At 40.7% G+C, this 23,776-nt stretch overlaps 1 protein-coding gene across 5 annotated transcripts in view; it reads right to left on the bottom strand.

Moving 5' to 3' along the window:
- The window catches only part of KCNIP1 (potassium voltage-gated channel interacting protein 1), a 552,728-nt gene that overhangs the window by 263,641 nt on the left and 265,311 nt on the right, over positions 1 to 23,776 (bottom strand). For 2 of the 5 annotated variants that reach the window (XM_084636951.1, XM_084636952.1), the window contains exon 1: positions 8,231 to 8,334. The exons of 2 other annotated variants lie outside the window; for them this stretch is intronic. In XM_084636951.1, coding sequence (XP_084493077.1) covers positions 8,231 to 8,330 — 100 coding nt within the window. In that variant the 5' untranslated portion in view covers positions 8,331 to 8,334. Of the gene's footprint in view, positions 1 to 7,034; positions 7,108 to 8,230; positions 8,335 to 23,776 lie in introns of those variants that run through there. One more of the 5 variants, XM_084636955.1, reaches the window with a different exon arrangement.

The following is a 23,776-nucleotide window of genomic DNA, read 5'->3' as shown; positions in this document are numbered from 1 at the left end:
CTGACATTATGTTTCCTTGGATGCACAACATCTCTGACTTCTGATAACCCTACTGGTACTAATCTGAGTTCTCTTGTTCACATTGACCTCATTACGCCAGTCAGCCAAACTCTCTGCTCTGCATGTAGCAGTACTGTCATGTGTGTCCCTGGATCAAGAGCCTACTGGCATTCCCGTTGCAACCATATTAATTTAAAAAGTTATCACTCAAACATATGGGTCTGAGCTGCAGCATCTGCATCTGAATCTCAACTTCCCCAACATATGGGCAGGCTCAGAGCTATGGTTTCATCTCATAAAATCCTGGTTCCAAGTTTCCCTACTACAACCTTGGGGTGAACATTTCCACAAAGGGCCAGATTCTGTGACCCTCTCTTATGTTCAGTAGTACCTGGTTAGTCCTATTGATTTCAGTGGAGCTACTTCATGAGTAAAAGATTGCTCAAAAGACATGAAGGTGACAGAATTGAGCCCTAAAATTACAGGTGAAGGGAGGAGTCATCCAGTCACACTTCCTAAAGAAAATAAATAGAAGCCTGATTAATGTATGTACCCTGACAAATCTACAGGGGGAGTGGCTCTGAGTGTTCCCATGGAGATTTGAATTCTACGAAATCCAGCTGCCAAGAGGAACAACTCTCCGGCCACCCCCCCACAGGTTCCCTCAACAACCCCTCCCCTGAATTTACTTGCAAAGTGCTTGGGTATTCCAAGGGAACCACCCCTCTTGTAGTCATGGGAACCCTTCTCCTATTAGATTGCCAGTGAGTGCTCTGGGCTCTGTGGCATCACTCTCCATTTACACTGATGTAACAAAGCAGAATCTGAGCTATTTAAATATGCAAATTTACACTGTACTAACCTTAGTCTATTGCCACCAGAATTGGCAGTTCTGAAAATTAAATAAATTAAAAAAAAATCTGTTCAGGTTGAATCAAATCCAAAAATAGCAAAAAAAAAAAAAAAAAAAATTGGTGAACTGAAAAAAATCTGTTTTGGGTCTGTCAAGGTTCCCTCCCCACTCTGAACTCTAGGGTACAGATGTGGGGACCCACATGAAAGACCCCCTAGGCTTATTTCTACCAGCTTAGGTTAAAAACTTCCCCAAGGTACAAATCCTTCCTTGTCCTTGGATGGGTACTGCTACCACCACCAAGTGAGTTAGACAAAGATTCAGGAAAAGGACCACTTTGAGTTCCTGTTTCCCTAAAATATCTCCCCCAAGCCCCTTCACCCTCTTTCTTGGGGATGCTTGAGAATAATCTACAAACCAAACAGGTAAATCAGGTGAGCACAGACCAGACCCTTGGGTTTCTAGGACACTAAAAAACAATCAGATTCTTAAGAAACAGAACTTTATTATAAAGAGAAAAAAAAGTAAAAGAAACACCTCTGTAAAATCAGGATGGAAGGTAATTTTACAGGGCAATAAGATTCAAAACACAGAGTATTCCCCTCTAGGCAAAACTTTAAAGTTACAAAAAACAGGGATAAACCCTCTCTCTTAGCACAGGGAAAATTCACAAGCTAAAAGAGAAGATACTTGAACACATTTCCTTGCTATTACTTGCTACCCTTAGCTGTATGTTTATGACAGAGTCAAATGAAAGATTACTCTTCATAATGGCAATACACAGACATTCGTGATGAGAATGATGAGTCATTGGGCCAGGGACAAAGAATGAGAATGTCTCTGTAGCATGGTGGTTGGGGCACTCACCTAGGAGGTGGGGACTCAAATTTGAGTCCCAACACCAATGATGATTTAATTATTTATAAAGAGTGGAACAGCTTCAAACAGCAGAGATTGAGAGACCTGCCACAGAAGACCCCATATCTCAGTGGGGGGCCCAAGTTCAAAGCCCTTCTCCAATTCAAGCAGAGTGGGAAATTCAAGGCAGGTCTTCCACAGTCCAGGGGAATTTACTAACCACTGGAATAAAGACGGTCCGGGAGTCCTCCTCCAGAATTGTTTTGGACAAAAGTATTTGGCAAATTTCTGTCAAATTGACACGTGGTTTTGGCAAATAAACCATTTGTCCCAAAATCATCACCCAATTCTAATTGTCACCTAGTGTGTGCGTATGGCCATGTATAATGTAATTTTGTGTCTGTTCACCTGATGTACCTCTGCCCAACACATGGCAGGTATTTGTGCTTATGACTGAATGGCAGAATCTGCACAGTAGCTCTCTTTTTTTGGAGTTTGCTAGGGTGCTGTCTATTTCTCTACCATAAATGCACTTTGCAGCCATCTAGCATCATGCAGGGAAGCTACTAGCTACAGACAACTCATTATACAGTATAAATATATGTTTGATATAATGTTACAACCCGCAGGGAGCAGTTTGTAAGATATTTAGACTCTAGCAACAAATTTCTTCCAAGCTCATTGAGTTACTGCTGCTGTCCCATTAGATTCCTGTCTGAATGAGAGGCTGTGGCAGCTGCTCCTGCTCACCAACAGAGATTTATGAAATGTTCCTGAAAGTGAGACTGTCACGCAGTAATTCCCTCTGTTAGTTCCTGCATGTTTGTGCTACTGTGGTGCCATTAAGAAGACTATTCTCAGTAGCTGGGGATCTCCTTTCCCATATGCCTTTTACTCTCCAGCTTTCCAGTTACTTACTGTCAATAAAACATTACAAACAATTAAAAAAACAAAAACAATGAGCACTCTCAGTGCTGAAGCAGCTACTTGAAATCAGCATGACGGGATGGCTGCCAGCCAGGCAGAAATCCTACAAGTGGCTAAGATTCCATATTTGAAATAATTATGAAAAATGGTACAGAAATAGCGATTAGGGTGGTAATCTCAAGATAGGAGGCAGACGGCAAGTTAAAGAAGAGCAGGACATGGTATTTTAGACCTGCCATTTAACAGTGCACACAGATTTTTTGAGCGAGTAGTCCAGATTTTAGAGTGCACCAGATTGATCTTACTTTGTTTTAAATAGTTTGTTCACTACTCAACACCCATCCGACTGGAACCATTGTGGTTCCACTGTACAGGATATGGACAGCTGCAAAAAAGTGTGCTTGGAGTTGTTAATACTTCCCCCCGCTCCCGCTTGCAGCAAGGTGTGATCCAGCTCTGCCTAGGCCAGCACAGAGTGCAAGTTTAGGGTTTGGTGGGGGATCCATAATAATGCAAATCCAATGCATATAATCCTTTGTGCAGGGATAGTTACCCCTTTTCCATACTAGTCACAGAGAAGCCGGGGGGCTGCCACAGGGCCTGCATGTGAGGGATTCCAATTCCTCCAATGCCCATCTAGTTCTGCCACACAGAGCCCATTCACTGAAGCTAGAGAAGGCAGTTTCATCCAGGGGAAATTTTCAAAGTGCTGAGCTCTATTAGCAGGCTAGATCGTTGGGCTCAATGGGTAGTGATCAATGGCTCAATGTCTAGTTGGCAGCCAGAGAGGAGTGCCCCAGGGGTCAGTCCTGGAGCCGGTTTTGTTCAACATCTTCATTAATTATCTGGATGATGGGATGGATTGCACCCTCAGCAAGTTTGCAGATGACACTAACCTGGAGGGAGAGGTAGATATGTTGGAGGGTAGGGACAGGGTCCAGAGTGACCTAGATAAATTGGAGGATTGGGCTACAAGAAATCTGATGAGGTTCAACAAGGACAAGTGCAGAGTCCTGTACTTAGGACAGAAGAATCCCATTCACTGCTACAGGCTGGGGACTGACTGGCAAAGCAGCTGTTCTTCAGAAAAGGACCTGGGGATTACAGTGGATGAGAAGCTGGATATGAGTCAACAGTGTGCCCTTGTTACCAAAAAGGCTAATAGCATATGGGGCTGCATCAGTAGAAGCATTGCCAGCAGATCGAGAGAAGTGATTATTCCCCTCTATTCAGCACTGGTGAGGCTACATCTGGAGTATTGCGTCCAGTTTTGTGTCCCCCACTACAGAAAGGATGTGGACAAATTGGAGAGAGTCCAGCGGAGGGCAATGAAAATGACTAGGGGGCTGAGGCACATGATTTATGAGGAGAGGCTGATGGAACTGGGCTTATTTAGTCTGCAGAAGACAAGGGGGGGGGGATTTGATAGCAGCCTGCAACACCTGAAGGGGGGTGGGGTTCCAAAGAGGATGGAGCTAGGCTGTTCTCAATGGTGGCAGATGACAGAACAAGGAGCAATGGTCTCAAGTTTCAGTGGGGGAGGTCTAGATTGGATATTAGGAAAAACTATTTCACTAGGAGGGTGGTGAAGCACTGGAGTGGTTACCTAGGAAGGTGGTGGAATCTCCATCCTTAGAGGCTTTTAGGGCCAGTCTTGACAAAACCCTGGCTGGAATGATTTAGTTGGTGTTGGTCCTGCTTTGAGCAAGGGCTTGGATTAGATGACCTCCTGAGGTCTCTTCCAACCCTAATCTTCTATAATTCTATGATTAGAATGTCAATTTGTTTAGTAAACTGGTGGCATAAACTTTCACCAGTACTTTTTAATACGCATTTGCAGTCAGGGATGAGCTTTGAGGGTTTTATTTGATATAAATGTTTTCTGAGTTTTCTGAACAAGTTTTAAAACTTCAAGGAAATTTTTTTTTACACTATGCTCATTATTCTCTGGTCTAAGTCAAATAAAACAAACCTGACTGAAGGGGAATTTCCCTGAGTAAGGACCTCAAGATGGAGCACAGAAAGTCAAGTGAGTTACAGCTACTGGTTCTTTCTCAACAAAAGTCACACCCTTTGAATACACAGAGACAGCATGGAAAAGCGGAACTAACATGGGACTGGGAACCAGGAACTCTCAAATTCTTATCAGCTCTGCCAGTGAAACTTTATGTTTATATTGCAATTAAAAACCTGGCCTGTGTCAGCTGATTTAAGGAGCTTGGGCTGAAGAGCTGTTTAACTGCAGTGTAGACATGCAGGCTCAGCCAGAAGCCCAGTTTCTGGGACCTCTTGAGCAGGGAGGGTCCCAGAGACAGGGCTCCAGCCTGAGCCTGAACATCTACTTTGCAGTTAAACAGCCCCTTAGCCTGAGCCCAAGTCAGCTGACCTGGCCCAACAGTGGATGTTTAATTGCAATGTAAACATAGCCTAAATGGCTTAGACTAAAATGTCCGAAGTTGCCTCTAACTTTGGGAGCTCCACTTAACACTACTAAGGACACAATTTCATAAAAGCACAGAGCACCCACAGCTACCCTGGGTTTCAGCTGCAGTTGGGAACACCCAGTTGTTCTGAACTCCAGATGTGGAAGGGCTGCTGGAATTGAGAACTCAAAAAAGGCACACAAATTCAGTGGCCACTTTTGGAAAAGTTGACCTTAATTTCTGAAAGGCAATACCATTTCTTACAAAAGTGGGAGTTCCACAGAGCTCTCTACCTGCTTATACCAATGGCAGATCTGAGCCTCAGCCTCAAATGTACTGGTATGTACAGACATTGGGGATAATACTTACCCACTTCAATGTACGGTGCTAATAAGAAATAAATATTAACAAAAAGTCTTTGTCTGTGTACAACATAGTCTAATACGTGTTTTCAGTGCAAATTACATTTTTGTCTATTTGCTAGTTAGGCATCTAATTTAACAAGCAAACCACATACATATTTGAGTTTTAGTGCACACATTTCTGCTGCCTGGTGCATTAGACATACATTTTGTTCTTGCCTAATTAAGGGTATCCACCTACGTTTGTTTTTCTCTATTCTTCCCTTGATGAAGTGCTTCCAGCATACCTGGGTTTCAAGCACTTCATAAATTTTAATCATAGAATATCAAGGTTGGAAGGGACCTCAGAGATCATCTAGTCCAACCCCCTGCCTACAGCAGGACCAATCCCCACTTTTGCCCCAGATCCCCAAATGGCCCCCTCAAGGATAGAACTCACAGCCCTAGGTTTAGCAGGCCAATGCTCAAACCACTGAGCTATCCCTCCCCAATTTAATACATTGTGCCTTCAAAGTTAAATATATGGAACTAGATTACTATATCATAACACATGGTGAATAGCAGTTTATTCTACAGAAATCCCATTGACTTGAATGGGACCAGAAATAGAGGTATCAGCATCTTGTCCAATAGAACAGCAATCACTTAATCTGAATGAAATGCAATGCTTTTCTGTACTAACACAGTACACAAGATTTGAGAGCCAATGCACTGTAATGGAGATTTCAATATCCTCTGCTGTGCAACAACTCATTTAAGTAGACTTGGCGTTTCTCCATGTTATCTCTAAGATACCACAATGCTAAAAGGCGTATTAAAACCACAGAAATATAGGGTACACATATATGCGTGTGTTGGAGGGAGTGTTTATGTACTTCTACACCCATCTGGAGAAACAGTATCTGTTTAAGTACATAAAAATAACTGTTTATTTCCTGAAATTAAGATAAATACGGACCCTGATTCAAACTAATTATTATTCTGGGAGGTCCTTTGATGTTATAGTATCAAACAAAATTTATTTTCAGCATAATACACAAAATAACTCTGACGTACTGACTAACCTGCTTCAGAAAACAATCACATCCAACTATATTTTCCTGTAAGAAATGTAAATATGCAAAGCAACCACCCCTTAAAAGTTAATGGTACCAAATGTGCAATTCCCCGCTGATAATATCAGCATTCCTTGAAACTATCTGAGGTGGTCAGACATGTGCCCACCTAATGCCAACAAATCAATAGCATTTTCTTCTTAAATTTCCTTCAATTCTCATTGCTTACGAAGATGCAAAATAGCATTTCCTTTTTATATTTATTCAGACAACAAAGGAATTCAGAAAATACGTGTTCAAACACAAAATTCACAATGGATTTTGCTGAAGCTGGACAGTATTAACCATATATCAGGGAAGATGTATAACTGTACCCTATGATAAAGAGTGCAAAGTCTTCTAAAGGTTGATGAAAGCCAAAATAATTGTGTTTCTCTGTAAGCAGTGAGTCTCATTTGCAGCATCTTATTTTAACATAAGTTGCAATGCTAAAGCTGATAAATAAAGCAGTTGCTCAAGGACATAGGTATAGCTTGAAAATGTTATCTTCACTTACCTCTCTCATTTTTCTAAGCACCAAGGAGGTTACGGAAAAGATGTTCAAAAGACAGCAAGAATGAGAACCAGGTATGCATACTAGAATTAGTAAGTAAAGTACACAATCACTGACAAAGTTTTACAGCTGTTCTCCCAATTAAGTACTTGCTGCTAGTTTCCTGGAAACCTTGTACTAAACTTTGTCAATTAGTTTATATGGGGCTACTAACTTTATCTTTTGCAGATTGTCATGAGCTCTGAAGCAGGAAAGAGTAATTGTTCAGTATCAGTGGTTAGCTGAAGGTTATTTAAATACCTGCATACATGTAGCTCACCATGAAAAATGGCCCGAAAGTTCCCATAAAAAGTAGCTGTTCCAAGGTATACCAAATTCAAGAACACTTAGACTTCACTGTAAATCTACTCCTTGCTTTAAACAATGAAGCATTCTCCACAGCCATATTTTGATCTAAAAGATCATTGTACAAAATTCAGCTTCATGCCTTTATCTATTTAATGTTTCCATGTTTCTGCATGGATGACATTGTTTGTAAAACTGACTGAAGAAACTAGAAGTAGAGCATCTTTCACAGTCAATCCTTTGCAAGTGTCTTCAACAAAGGATATTTATATTGCAATCAGTATTCTCCTGAAACGTTCATGAGGCTAGATATCAAAGCTAAGAAGAGATGTTAATGATAAACATTCTGAAAAAAGGGCAAAGATGTGACAAAGGAATTGTTTATCATAGAAAAGTGCTTCCAAATAACCTTAGTGTTTTCTATTGTACCGGCAACTTTAGACGATACCTAATAATAAATAATGCTTCAAACAATTAGAATAAATGGAAGTTATAACAATAAACTTAATAACATGAAAAGCTTCATCTTAATCAGAGCTCCAGTATACAATTTATAGTTTACTTAAACCATACAGATCTGTACAGAAGTTCTTGAAACCAGCTTAATTAGAGGTAGATAATTATCTAAGATTACCTGTGTGTCAAACTCTCCTTAAAATCAGAGCTGCGTTACTGTATGGAGATATACAAAACACCTTACATATTTCATTTATCTAAAGAAAGCATCTTAAGTTATTTGAGCTTCTGTTCAGTTCATCTATTACCCAAACACTGCATACACACAGATTTAAAGTAGAATGCTCTGCAGCAAAGGGTTTTCTGAACCAAATATTTTCTATTTCTTAATGTCCTACCTTCATAACTGCCTTCTAGGAGACCCAGATGCTCAAGTGCTTTCACAAATGCAACAATTATCACCAGTACCACAATCATTTCAAGTCCCTCCAAGTTCATCTTGAAAAATTATTCACATGAAAGCATCTTTTCTCAGGGAGCGTCCTGACTTGAGAGTTAGACTTTAATTAAAAAGCCCTTGTAGTCCAAGATATGCCACAGAACCAGAGAAATACAGTGCAAAAGAACTTCAGCATATTGCCACCATAAAACATTTCTGTTGACAGCAAAATGAACACAAGGAATGCAAGGAAGTCATATCTTACAATGTCTGCATCACTTGCCTGCATGGATACAGATGTTTCAGTCTCTAAGGCAACAGAATATACAGTAGCCACTTTGTTTAGCATTTCCTCTCAGTGTAAGCCAAAATTCATCAAATCGTTTTTGATACCTGGCTAAATCTGATGCTTCCCCCCCCCCCAAAAAAAGTTACAGATACAAACTGCTCTCACACTGTAGTGCCTAGTAAAAAAACAAACATGATTTGTTTGATGCTAAAATGAAACTTTAAGAAACACAAAGCAATAACATGCAAACAACATAAGCTATCACAGCTTTGCCACATGGACAGAAACCCATCTGCATTTAAATACAGGGGTTTATCAACATGTTGACCCAGTTATCCTCCTCAGTGTAGGCATATTTTATGTTGAATATATGAATTTACCAAATATTACAGTCAGTGTTGAGTGATTTAGAAATGAAGCATAGTGTTAAAGTTTGAGGATTAATAAACTAACAAAATAGCATAGGATATTGCTGCATATTGTATATGCAGATGGTTGGGGGTAACTGGACTTAGTTTATCTCCGCTCCTATTACACGCCAGGTTCCAAGTGAGGAAGGGCAAACAATGGTGTCAAGGACAACATACCCTCATTGCCAAGGCTGTGTGCAACCTATTGTTCATCACAAGGGAAGCACTTATGAAAAGTGCTCATGACTGGCTTTTCAAGTGCACAGCACCCACCATTCAGACCAGACATTCATAAGAGCTCTGCTCCCATTTGGGCACCTATATAGGGGCCAGTTTTTCAAAAGACTCTCCAGCATCACCCCAGGAGGCATGTATGGCCAGATTTTCAGGAATGTGCAGCACTCACCGTGCATTCCGCATGCAAAGTGCTTTTGAAAATCTGGCCACTTATTTTGTGACTAAATGCGAAAGCTCTTTGAAAATATGATCCACATTGACAAGGTCACTCACTGCACTGACACTTCCCAACTCATTATTTTAACTCGCTTTGGGATAACTTCACTAAAAGAAAGAGCTATACAAAAAAACAAGCTGTAGTTTATATTTAGATTATTATTGTATTGTATTCATCTGACTGATTGATTATTATCAAGCTGTACCTGCATGCTAACGATCCATGTGCTGCTATTTCTTATCAACATTTTATGTTAATGTCTCCCAAGACAGTCTTGCAACAAAGTTGTGTTAAGGATTTAAATGGTGTTGTAGGGTCTTGGGCAGGCTCTCTGTACAGGGAAAACTTTCATCTTTCTAGGACTATATAAGGGGACCAATCCTGTTACCACTTAACTGAGACTTTTGCCACTGACTGATGGGAACAGAAGCAGACTGAAGGGGCATTCAGAAAGCTGGTGATTGTTCTTCCTATTTCGTTTTCATAGTGTTTGTATTGGGCTGATGAGGAGGGTGGTGTATGGCACTTTTTGTTATCAGTTTGAATGAAGTTCTCTTTCTCATATGGCTACTCTGATACATTGAGCAATCGGTTATATTTCAGAGCCATTATTTTGCTATGAATATGGGAAATATCATAAGTATCTACAACTTCCATATCTCTGTAACAATATATCAGCTTTCCATATTAATGCTAACCCTTTTCACTTCAAAATAAAACTCTGAGGATATCAAAGCTCTTTACCAACATCCATCACATGAAGCTCAACATCCCTGTAAGGTAGGTAAACCCCCACAAAGTTTCACTTTACCTACCATGGAAGTGACGCTAGTTCTGGGGCAGGACACAGGTGTTTAACATTGCTGTGAGATACCAGAGTGCAATCCAGACTGATGAGAAGCTGTGTCACCCCTGCCTGCAACCTTGGGTGCCTTACAATGCCTTGCTGAAGTGGCTTCCATCTGAGCTGCTCACAAACAACCTTCCAGAATGCAAACCATACGCCGGGTGTCTGTGTGTAACTCGAGACTGCCAGTCACCCTTGGGTTACACTCTGCTCTCACCAGCCTTGCTTATACTGCAGGGCGACCCCCAACATACCCCCAGTCTTGCATTTTTCCCCAGAGATGTATGCCCTGTACTGCCCAGCCTTCTCCTGGACAACACAAGTTATATAAAGTTTGTTATTTCTTTAATAGAAATAATATGCACACAACTTGCCACCCCAAATGGAGTTTCACAGACACTTCAATTTAAACACATTGGATTAGATAAAACAATATAATGAGTTTACTAACAAAGAGAGAGGTTTTGTCAGGATGATTCTGATCAGCAAATTATGAGTTTTCAAATGATACCTTACAAGGCATAAATTGCACAAAGATTATTACAACTGTGTAGGGTGTGAATAGAGGGGTACATTTGGTCACAACTGCACTGCTACACTCTACAATGCTTTAGGACAAGAAGCAAAGAAGAATTCCATATTTGATGGAAACTCACGGCAGAAATCAGCTGGAATAAAATGGCCGAAGTTAGCATTTGGCCAGTATCATAAGATTAAAGCCTCTTTTCTTTCAAAAAGCAAGATCAGCTAGATCATTCATGAACACAAGTGGTCAGAACCTCAATTTCATTTCTCACTGGAAAGATGGCATTTCCAGCAGCACACTTTGCCTGTGCTGGGGCACTTGTTCATTACAGACTCAGAGGGAAATGGGATGCCCCAATGTCATTCCTAGCAATGACTATGTTTTCCTAGAGATCAATCAGTGACACAATCTGATCCTGCTTAGCTTATAAAATCGGATAAAACAAGGTTTTTATGACTGTAGTCTGTGCATTTATATGCCAGCTGTTTCCTTACAGCAATATATGTATCAAACTCCTAATCTAATTTGCAGCTGCTCTTTGAGAGTCAACCATTTAATACTAGGGAAAAAGATTCCAGGCAAATAGAAGTGTGTTCTAGGGGCAAAATATCCATTGTACTCTGATTCCTCAGCCTGATTGTCCATTCTGGCCTAGCTATGTTCAGTACAAGACACAAGGGCGGGGATACAAGTGACTTTATGCCTCCACATATTTGGGGGATCTTTGGGGCTTTTCTGTCCTCTAAAGTAGGTTTGCACCCATGGGCAAATCATCTGGCTTTATACCCCCTTTAGGCTGCCTAGTAGCATAAAGAGTCATAGGGTAATGAGAAGTCAAGTCCTCTATGTTTAATGCATAATCAAAATTCCTGGGTATGCAATATGCACAGAAATCAGACCCCAATTGCGGCTTAATTAGCATCTAGTGCTAACACCTTGGCAAACTGTTTTCACGGCATAAAGGAGGACATGCAAGAACAAAAAAGAAAATTAGAATAGGGAGAATACAGACATTGGGCCATAGGCACAGATGACACATAAAGCTCCCTTACAGCCAGCCTCCCTGAGAACTATTTGCACATGCTGTACTAATGTAGAAAGGTGTCTAAATTGGAACAGTCGGAAGAGCCAGAAAACAATGTGCCCTCATTTTTTTTCCATTTTACCCCTCCCTCCTACTCCTTGCCAGGTACGTTACTTACACCAACATATTATTGTAATGGGCTGCCATTAAGAGTCACTGCTGTAAGAGCAATGTTCTGTACTGGAAAAGGTAGATACAAGCATGTAACCAGCCAGAAGGTTATAAAGGGGGTATTGTGACACTAAATGACCCAGCCCAGGCTCACCTGACCAACCCATGCGGCCACAGGAGAGGTGAGGGGCTGCTTCCCCATGTGTTTAAGCAGTGGGAGTGAGTCAGCAGAAGCTGGAGAGAAGCAGCAGCAAACAGTTTTGGCTTGTGAGTCTGCGTGAGTACCTGGGAGAGGCCAAGGAGAGAGTTGCCTCTTGAGACAAGGCAGAGGTACTGGGCCTGAGGATTCTGCCATAGGGGGTTGCCTATGTGCTATTTGTTACCACCCGTCCTTCAGGATTTCTGTACATTTTGTCAATAAACTAATTACACAAAGAAAATATCCTGAGCCATCCATTTCTGCTCCACAAGGGAAACTGACCTGGGAGGCCCCAAAAATCTGCCGCAGCTCAGCAGAGGGACAACATTTATTATTTGTATTGCTGCTGTGCCTAAAGGACTTCATCAGGGACTGGGACCCCACCATGTGAGCCACTGTACAACAAAGACAGTTCTTTTCCCACAAAGCTCACAAAGGGCACTAAATTATTCTAGAGTAAAGCCCACATGAGAAGCTATCACAGAGGAGCTATTCCAGAATAGTTTATTCCACAATTGCTATTCCAGTCAATTGCTGTGTGTAAACAAACCCTTTTTGGTAGATGGAAATTTCAATATGCATTTAAGACTCTACGGTGGCCAGACAGTCAGTGCTGGAGTCCGAAGTCTTCCGTTTACAGAATAAGTATAGCATGTGCAGCAACATAAGCCAATGTGCCTAACCTTGATGAGCAAGAGACGATAGTTCATATTTAGGCCCTATTCCATTCTTGGCCTCTCTGCTGACTTTATTATTTATATTTTGTATTACAATAGCACCTCCGGGCCCCAACTGAAACCAGGTTCCAACTGTGTTAGATGCTGCACAAAACACTGTGATAGACATTCCCTGCCCAAAAGAGTTTGCAATCCAAATACATAGACAACAAATAAGAGAAAAGGGGTATGACCTCATTTTACAAATGGAGAACAAAGGTAGGTCCAAAGGGCATGAGTAACTTTCCTAAGGTCACAGTAGAAGTCTAAACAGAGCATTAAATAAGAACTTGAACCCAAGCCTCCTGAGTCCAGTGCCGTGCTTTACCCACTAGACCAACCTTCCTTAATAATCTTTGACATATAGTTCAAACATGACAGTCCATGGCAGAACGACCTGAGCATTCAGTAGAGATGGAACCCAGGAGGACCATCAGCACTAGAAGCACAGGCTTTCCTCTACTTCTCGTGAAATAAGGCTGTTATGGTCACTGGGACTAGCTACTGGAGGGAAACAGTTGTATTCACAAAGCCCGTGTATTGTACAACCTTGTGACAAATTCAGATGCAGGAATTCCCTAACTAGTCCAGAGTGCCTATTTCCAGTTCTCAGTTGTCTGGATGTGAATTTAGTTCCCCAAGGCAGTACCCAATCTTTCAGCCGAGTCTTATTACAGTAGGAGTTGGCTGATCCATCATTTTATTAATAGTATGATTATAGTATAAATATTTCATTCTGTGATATGTGTGGGAGGCTTCATTATGCCACTGTATCTTTGCATGTATATCTTTTTTAATACAGCTTTGTTAAAGTTATCATGGCAAGTATGTCAGCTCCTGCTTTTTCAACATTTCCTCAAATGCTTCCAGTATTTTCTCAAATGCTAATAAGTGTTAAATTCAAGGACAATTTATTCAGTGAATAAAATCCACACCCAGTAATACCAATATCTTTTATATCACAGTGGTACAATAAGATGCAGTGAGAATTTAATGCAAATGTGAATTAAGCCTGGGCAGAAGAGAACCGCTATCATTTTCATATTTTGTATGGTGTATAATGAAAAGCCATAGTGAAAATGGTTAACTGGCCAAGGCAGCATCATTGCTGTTCAGTATTTTATAACCAAAGATTACTGCCCTTTTCCTTTTCAGACTCCTAACCCCATTTTACTTTAAGACTATACTTTGATATAAATAATATCAGTATTGAAAACTCGTGGCGAACGGAGGAAGTCCCGGATGACTGGAAAAAGGCTAATGTAGTGCCAATCTTTAAAAAAGGGAAGAAGGAGGATCCTGGGAACTACAGGCCAGTCAGCCTCACCTCAGTCCCCGGAAACATCATGGAGCAGGTCCTCAAGGAATCTATCCTGAAGCACTTACACGAGAGGAAAGTGATCAGGAACAGTCAGCATGGATTCACCAAGGGAAGGTCATGCCTGACTAATCTAATCGCCTTCTATGATGAGATTACTGGTTCTGTAGATGAAGGGAAAGCAGTGGATGTATTGTTTCTTGACTTTAGCAAAGCTTTTGACATGATCTCAAACAGTATTCTTGTCAGCAAGTTAAAGAAGTATGGGCTGGATGAATGCACTATAAGGTAGGTAAAAAGTTGGCTAGATTGTCGGGTTCAGCGGGTAGTAATCAATGGCTCCATGTCTAGTTGGCAGCCGGTATCAAGTGGAGTGCCCCAAGGGTCGGTTCTGGGGCCGGTTTTGTTCAATATCTTCATAAATGATCTGGAGGATGGTGTGGATTGCACTCTCAGCAAATTTGCGGATGATACTAAACTAGGAGGAGTGGTAGATACGGTGGCAGGTAGGGATAGGATACAGAGGGACCTAGACAAATTGGAGGATTGGGCCAAAAGAAATCTGATAAGGTTCAACAAGGATAAGTGCAGAGTCCTGCACTTAGGACGGAAGAATCCAATGCACCGCTACAGACTAGGGACCGAATGGCTAGGCAGCAGTTCTGCGGAAAAGGACCTAGGGGTGACAGTGGACGAGAAGCTGGATATGAGTCAACAGTGTGCCCTTGTTGCTAAGAAGGCCAATGGCATTTTGGGATGTATAAGTAGGGGCATTGCCAGCAGATCGAGGGACGTGATCGTTCCCCTCTATTCGACATTGGTGAGGCCTCATCTGGAGTACTGTGTCCAGTTTTGGGCCCCACATTACAAGAAGGATGTGGATAAATTGGAGAGAGTCCAGCGAAGGGCAACAAAAATGATTAGGGGTCTGGAACACATGACTTATGAGGAGAGGCTGAGGGAACTGGGATTGTTTAGTCTGCAGAAGAGAAGAATGAGGGGGATTTGATAGCTGCTTTCAACTACCTGAAAGGGAGATCCAAAGAGGATGGTTCTAGACTATCCTCCGTGGTAGAAGATGACAGGACAAGGAGTAATAGTCTCAAGTTGCAGTGGGGGAGGTTTAGGTTGGATATTAGGAAAAACTTTTTCACTAGGAGGGTGGTGAAACACTGGAATGCGTTACCTAGGGAGGTGGTAGAATCCCCTTCCTTAGAGGTTTTTAAGGTCAGGCTTGACAAAGCCCTGGCTGGGATAATTTAACTGGGAATTGGTCCTGCTTCGAGCAGGGGGTTGGACTAGATGACCTCCTGAGGTCCCTTCCAACCCTGATATTCTATGATTCTGTGAACATTAGCACCAGTGGCCTGTGATTTTTCCAATGGGAAAGGAACAAATCTCAAAACAGTTATTTCCACCCCCTCTCAATGTATAATTTCATAGCTATTAAAAGTTCACCTTTTTTTATAGGTGAAGCAACAGCAGCTGGACCCAGAAGCGGAAGCCATCATCACCACCACTGCTACCTGGGCCTGCAGTGCATGAGACAGGCCCTTTGCTTGGCTGCAGCACCTTACGCACACACATGGGGCCTGCCAACCCCATCCCTACCGCCTGAAGCCTGGGCTTAACTGCTACCATCCTGCCATGGCCTCACCAAGCAGTGGTTACCACAGCAATGCTCTTATAAAGTGAGTCCTGGGCATGGTCAATTGGTCAATGGTCAAGGCAGCTTCTTGAGGCGCTATTAGCTATACTGAGATTTTAGCCTCAGGCAGCACTACATTCTGCCAACTTTGTGCTGTTGTGTTTCGATACTGAAGAGAGACAGGTGTGACATTTAAATGAAAAAAACCCCACAATTTATCCTTAAATCTGTATGTATTTATCATTTAAATAAAGAATACATAAAATGTGTTTTGTAATTTTGGAATTCTTGGTTAGTCTGTGCCTGGACTGACAAACTTCCCCTAAATATTAAGTATGCTTTACCCAATATTTTAAGCCAGGAACAGTCAGTCAATCATAAATATTGAAATAGGTTACTATTTGCCACTTCTGCCTGTAAACAGGATAATATGATATATTGTTACAGCTAATGTCATAGGTTGCACCTTCTCTAGCTCTGCAAAGCAGGCTCAGGCATCTGAGAAGAGAACTTTTTTGTTTTTTTTTTACAAACTGATTAGAAGGGCTGTTCGATTTTGCTAGCCCTTTGGGATTTTCTCTGTTTAAATAAAAGTTAAATGTTAATTAAGAAAACCCAAGTGAAGGTTTTGCTTCTTCAGTAGACAACAGCGAATGATCAGAGAGGGATCCTGTTTGGATAGGTTAAGCCGGTGACTCTCCAGTTGAGATCCAGTGATCACTGGTGGCCTGCAGAGCACTTATGTGGCCTAGAGTTAATTCTGTGATAACAGCGGTAACAGTAGCTAGCAGTATCCAAGCAGTGATGCTGCTTAATTATAGCCCTACCAACTACAGTTTCTTAAAGAAGATTTTCAGGCAATTTTGTTTTTAACTTAGTTAAAACTTAGTTAAAAACAAAACTGAAAAAAAGCAGCAGCAGCTGCCGTGTTCATTCCTGCTGAATGCTTTAAGCAAGTGTTTTGATGGTGTTAATTTCAACTGCAGACAACTGGAAAAGAAGCAAACAAACACGATGGCAATATAAAGTGCAATTGGGGAAGAGGGATTCAGTATTAACAGATGATGTGAAGTCCTACATCTTGCAAGGGGAGGCAAGCAACAGGGATACAAAACAGATGGGGGAGGATGATAAGCAAGCAGCAGCACCCATCACATTAGAGCAAGTAGATTTTTATCCTGTCTCCTATTTAGGAAACAGAGCTCTAATTTGTTGCAGGGAAGGTCTGGAGTTGGGGTTTGGAGTGAAGGTAACCACACGGGGGATGCTTAGCGGCCAACAACATGAACTAATCTGAAAACCACTGGTTAAAAGATTCCTATTTGCCCCCTGAACAATTACCTCAGAGCGGATCCCCAAGATTAAGATGGCTGTTTAAATGTAGTGACAGTGAAGAGTTTCCCCACATGTACAGCATGCTAAATACCTTGATTAGTACTTCCTTGTAGATTAAATTACTGCTAACAAAAGCCATAAGGCTGCACATTTTAGCCATAATGAGGAAGATAACCTATGGTATATTGAAATTGAAAAAGCAAACAGCTTTCAGGACTTAATTGAAATCTTAAGGGGGATATTATTTCTCAGCACAAATTTTATTCCATATATTGAGCCTCACTGATGGAATGAGCTAGAAATAGAAATACTGAGTACCTGGCAAATTTGAAGAAGATGGAAGAAAACATGTTAGGCAGTTCCTAAACGAAGTATCAAGGGATTAAGTATACAATGCAATGTCCTCAGCTGAGAGACTGCTGGCTGCCAGCAACATGTACAAGCATCTTTACACTTGGATTGCCTGTAGAAATGGGCCAGATTTTTTTTTTTGAACTGTAACATAAAGGCTGCAACACTGATGCAAGCAACTAACGGCTCATTTGGTACAAGAATAGCAAACCTGACTGGGAAAGCAAGGTGGAAGCTGTTGACTGATTTATGCCCTTTTAAAAGTCTAAAGACATCAGAAACTGCAACAGTCTAGAATATACTAGAAGAGATTGGAATGAATAGAGCAGTTGTCTTCACTTCCTGAACCTTAACTAAAGCAGAGAAAAGAAAACCATGCTCCGACCGAAAAGGGAGATCTAAGTGCTGTATATGGAATCTGAAAACTCCACATTTCCACATGATGGGGAAGTTTACATTGTTACCAACAATAAGCCTACTACAAGTCTTGTGCTGAACATGCAGCTATTACCTATAGAAAAGGGCTTTCATTCTGTCATGTTATCATTCTGGCATAGATATATGCATTTTGGAAGACATGGGAACACTGATGCATTGTCCTGGTTGCCACTGGAGTTCCTTAACTGTATGAAGAGTCATATCTAAATCCCCATGAATCACTTTGAAAACATTTTGGACAGGGAGATGCATTTAAAAGTATCTTCTATCGCCTGATAAATCATTAATTTCACTTAGTTTTTGTAATTTTTCACATCACCTTCAAAGGAATCAAATCTACATACCTATCAACATTGCTGGTGCCATATGGTACAACCAATGATATCCTTTAAAGCATTCTGCAGCTGCCCAATCAACTTCTAACCTCATATTGGAACTATAATTCAGCATATTCAGATTTTAAAACCACTTATTTAAATCTTTATTTCACAGTACAAGACTCTCTCAGGAACTAAAGAACCTCACAGTTATAAAAATGTAATAGCGCCATTTCCAATAGGGCTGTCTCTCTGAAGCAGATCAAAGGGAAAAGGTTCCAAAATGAAAATAGTTCTTTATCCATGAATTACAAATGTGTTTATTTCAATTGCTTACATCCCTACGTCAAATAGTCTAGACAGGGACTAAATTTTAACTCAGAAAAGAAATATACAGAACATTCAGAAGTGCCGAAAGATCCCTGTCTGTTTAATTTTATCACAGACTCATCAAGGGGAGTCTCTAGTAGCAAACTTAAGCATCACGCTGAAATAGCAGACTTAATGGAAGTTTACTACCGTTACTCCAGTTCTCATCTGTTAATGGTGGAAACAGAACTCAGATCTCTTTTGCTTAAAAATGAAATCCAAGCAAAGTCACATCGCACAACTAAAATCTACCAGGGTATACATGGAAACATGTTCCTTTTCTTATAGCTCAAAAAAATCCAGCATTGTACAAATAAATGAAGATTCAGCAGGCTGCCTGACAAGCCAGACTTGACAGGAGGTTAATAGCCTGTCTTTTGTGCCAAAAAGATCATTTTTCTTGTAGTGCTTTCTGTTAGACTTGACCACTGAAAAGCATTTTCAAGGTTACCAAGTAGTGTATTTTGTCCCCCGCCCCTCCCTTTCAAAAATTGAGCTGTGCAGCAGAAACATTCAATGCTGGCAAACAAACATGCCCCCCTCCAGCTCACAAAGTCTTGGATGGTCACCTATTGGCTCTCCATCTACACAATATTTGCAGCACCATGATATAGGGCAGTTTCAAACTGCTCCAAGCACAGAAGGAAGCTGAGCTGCTCATCCTGTATATTAACAGTCACAACAAGATCACATTCAGAGAGGCTGGAGGGAATGACTTATGGGAGAGATGAAAGGAAATAAATATTTATAGCTTGGCTAAGGAGAAGGTGATAACTGTCTACATATCTCTCTGAAGGGCGTAAACATCAGGGAGGGAGGGGAATTGTTTAGGAAGATTTAAAGAGTGTAAGTAGAAATAATAAGAGGGAATTGATCCATAGGAAAATTCAGGGCCTGATCCTGGTTTTCTTACTCAGGCAAAACTCCCATTAAAATCCGTGGCATTCCACTGACAGGGAGTTCTTTATCTGTAAGCTGGGGTATAAAGTGCACTAACTGGCCACGCAGACCATGCTCCTGTGCATTTAAATGTGCTGCAGTGCGTTTTGATCTACTCCTAGCTAAGTGAATGGAAGTTCTTTTGAAGTATTCACCAAGCTCGGCACTCGTTTGTGAAATATATCAATGATGAGTTTTATTGATCATGTCAACTAGGCACACTTGTGAAGAATTGACTCAACTCCTGAAGTACTGTCTAAGCTTGTGCTGGACTTACTGTGATATTTGAAATGGAGTCCCAAGTGCAGTGTGGTATCACCTTTCAATTTTTCTAGTGTCCTGGCCAGAAATCTGAACAGAAAATTGTCATGTAGTACCCCTGCCTACAACAGATACTGATACATATACAAATTCACAAAGAAAACACACATCCCATTTATGTAATGTTCAAGAAGTCTGATGTTATGTTTTGGTTCTTATTAATGAAGACTACTTGGGTACGCTGGGTAATAATGGAGAACTAGAATATTAGTGTCCATTTATCTACCAGCACGAAGCACAAGTTTGATCAAAGAAGACAGTGAATACATTGACAGTAGCCCTTCATATTAACCTGCTGACTTTCCGGCTGCTATGCCTCAATGTTTTATGTCTTCACGTTCCCAGGGTGCAAGGACTGAAGAAATTAAGCTTAATGCTAACTACTCAGTGGGCCGAATAATATTAAGTCTTACAAACAACTTTGTATACCAGGTCATATTTCTGTACTTTCTATGTAAACATTGTCCATACCTTAATTCCTATTCACTTGGTTAGTCTTGGATATTAACAAAATATGAGTCACTGTTAACTAATGATGGGAAGGCTTCAAAAGACTAATGCATTTGGTTTGGGAATCACAGAATGCATGCATTTATTCACACTGTTTGCACTTCTTTGTATCTACAAAAACTGGACTCAACAGCTCACAAAAACAGGTCTCTCCCAACATTTTTGATACTTCCATCTTAGACCAGAAATCTATAAAGAACACCCTCTGACTCAAGGCTTTTCTGCATTATCACCAGAAGCTACAAGGGTTTACACACATGAAAATAAAACAAATTAAGTTTACATGAACTTTATTCAAGATAGAGGAGATTGGGGCAGAAGCTTGCATGGGCTTGCCCATCACCAAACAGTATTTCCTGGTACTGGAGTGCATGAAAAGGATGACAAATCTCCATTCCAGACATTACAAAGCTTTTGAACTACTGTCACCTTCAAGACCTGCAAAGTTGGAACAAAAAAGATGAGTTTGGTGTTGCTCTTTTTATTATTTTTTAGATTAAGACTTGTTCCTGTGCAATAGCCTACAGGAGTGAGAGCATGGGGATTTGAGACTTCACTGTGATGTACATTATAAAGAGAAAACTAAACAAGAATTGAAGTAACACATTTTGTTGTGGTGGTAGCAGAATGCACCCGTAAAGTAGTGCGTGGCTGTAATGCCTGGGGATGATCGTGCACTCCTCTAGTGAGAGCTGAGATGACAAAAGTATGAAAAGGGTTACAGTAAAGCACAAGAGGGAGATGGTTAGGGGGGGAAATAAGTTGCTAATTAGATGTTTGCAACAGAAGATCAAATTGTCAGAATAGTAGCATCCAGCCTTAGATCCTCAAGGAATAAAAGACCCATGACACCATCATCTGAATAAAAGGAACTAATTTAAGCTGTATCAAACAAAGCATAGGGGTGCAATCGGGCTGCTAAGAGGAATTGTCTGATATTTTACATTCGTGAGACCAACTTGAATTTGAGAATTAGCCTGTTACCAAAAGCTTTACACAGGACTTGCCTTGTGGCCGTCCATTCTAGCCCCAGGAATTGTGCAGGGCACTTGCTTCCTAAATTGGCGAAACTTTTTCAACAGCAGAACATTGCATCTATTATCAGCAATCTGTTGGCAAGCCAGACACTCAGAACAGCTTGATTGGCATGAGTAAATGTGCTTCTATTCTCAGTGTTTTCCATTTTATAGCAAACAGCATTGTGATTGAACTGTAAAGCAGATGGAAGATATCAGACAGTTTCCAAACACTGCTGATACGTATCTGCTGTTTTTTAGGATGTTGCCATTATGTTAGCACACAGGAGATATGCACAAAAAACCCTGCCATTTTTGTACATATTCTCCCCCTCCTCCTCCTTTGACAGTGCTGTTTTTAGAACACAAAAGATGAATGGGAGAGACACATTGAAAAAGGTCAGAAATTCAGGAACCTACAGTGAGATAAACAGAGCTGGCAGCATTAGAAAGTGTAAAAGGGGCCAAAGGGTTTCTTGGGACTGGATTAACTATGGGTGAATATCACCCATTATTATAATTCTTATCACAAGAATGACTTTTTAGGGCCAATATTATATTTTCCATCACAAAGGAATGAATTATCTGAAGATGCCTGGCTATGTTTGCATTCTTACATTATCTCTGTCACCATGTAACTGTACAGTAACAGGAACACAATATGCCAGTTTCATTCTCTTCACAAGTTTAGAAGTGTAATTTCAGATGCTGCACACCATATTATATTTTTGCAATTTGTGAAGACTTTTGGTCTTCACAGACTTTGATATTACACTTGCAGGAGTAGCGTCCCCTTTATGTGAAATAAACTGTAAGCTTGTGTAAGAACTGAAGACTGTGAAATACGTATAGTCCTCTCAAAAGTTAGTGTGGATTTTTCTTTGCAAATTTCACATTATGAGGCTACGACAGTTGAGACTAAAACCATATTGATGCTTAGCCTTTGTTTCTTTAAGAGAACTATTTGAAATTGTTATAATTTGGAGAGTGGTTTTTAGGATGAAAAATTTATTTATTTTTAATTTAACCATGCATAGCAGGATATTTTGTTGGTTTCTTTACATCAGGAATAGTCATAATCCTTATCTCTTTATTCACATGTTGTGTTGAATTTGTTTTACTTGAATGGAAATCCAATTATTGACTCAGAAAGTGATATCAGCAAAATCCTCATGTTCAAGGCTGTAGTCAGAAAAGTGATTTTGGGAAAACAATATTGTAAGACTCTGTAATTGCTCTCTTTCCATTCCACCCAATCAAGTGTGCTCAGCTTACAAGTAAAAATAATGTTTTTCCTTACTGCATATTTAAACAGTTTATTTGTTTTTGAGTTAACTAGCATTGCATAACTAATAAACAGGGACAAGAAAACAAAGGTCACAAACAGCTAGAGAACACAAAAGATGCTAACAATTTTCTGTCTGTTCTATAAATTTATGTTGGGACATGGAATCAAGTTGCTTTCTTTGCACCTACTGTATCCATCAGCTTGGGGGGGAACTGAACTCAGCCCTGTACTTAACCATGTGATTTAAATTTATTCCTGTCCAGCAAAACATCTAAGCACATGATTAAATTTAAGGTCATACTTTGCTGCTTTGCTGCTTTGGGGACTTCAAACTTAACTGACAAATTGTACTGATAAACAAGGTAGACAAGATACCAGCTCACTGTCCCATAGCTGTATCACCCTGAAGGACAGAAGTAAAAATCTGGGTCTGGCAATCAAATAAGTAGATCTGACTAAGGGCATGGTTGCACTGCAAAGAGAGACCCGCAGCAGTGAGTCTCAGAGAGCAGATCTACTGACTCAGATTCACGGGTTTGTGCTTTAGGGCTAAGAATGGCAACGTAGACATTCCTGCTTGGGTGAAGCCCAAGCTCTGAAACCCAATGAGGCAGGTGGATCACAGAACCCAGGCTCCAGTTTGGGCCTGAATGTCTACACTGATCTTTTTAGCCCCATTGTTTGAGCCTGAATCAGCTGACCTAAGCTCTGAGACTCGCTGCTGCAGGTCATTTTTTGCAGTGCAGACATACTCTATGACAAACAAGGGGTGGGAGAAGGTGTTGGTTTCACATAGTCACTTTTATAACTGTGCTCAAACTTTAAAGGAGACTTTAAAAATTTGATTCTAATCATTCCCCATTATTAAAGAAAAATTATCAGTAGCTACCATGAATTAGTTAAGATGAAAGAAGATGTGGTAGAAGATTTTAGTAGGCTTTTGAACAACTTATTAGTAAGGTCTTGTCATCTCCAGGCTAGATTAGTGCAAAGTGGTCTACTTGTGTTCACCACGAAGG

This window comes from Lepidochelys olivacea (assembly GCF_965140295.1).
Source record: "Lepidochelys olivacea isolate rLepOli2 genome assembly, chromosome: 8".
NCBI classification, from domain to species: domain Eukaryota; kingdom Metazoa; phylum Chordata; order Testudines; family Cheloniidae; genus Lepidochelys; species Lepidochelys olivacea.
The sequence above is the reverse complement of the archived record's forward strand: the minus strand, read 5'-3'. Positions and strand labels throughout refer to the sequence as shown.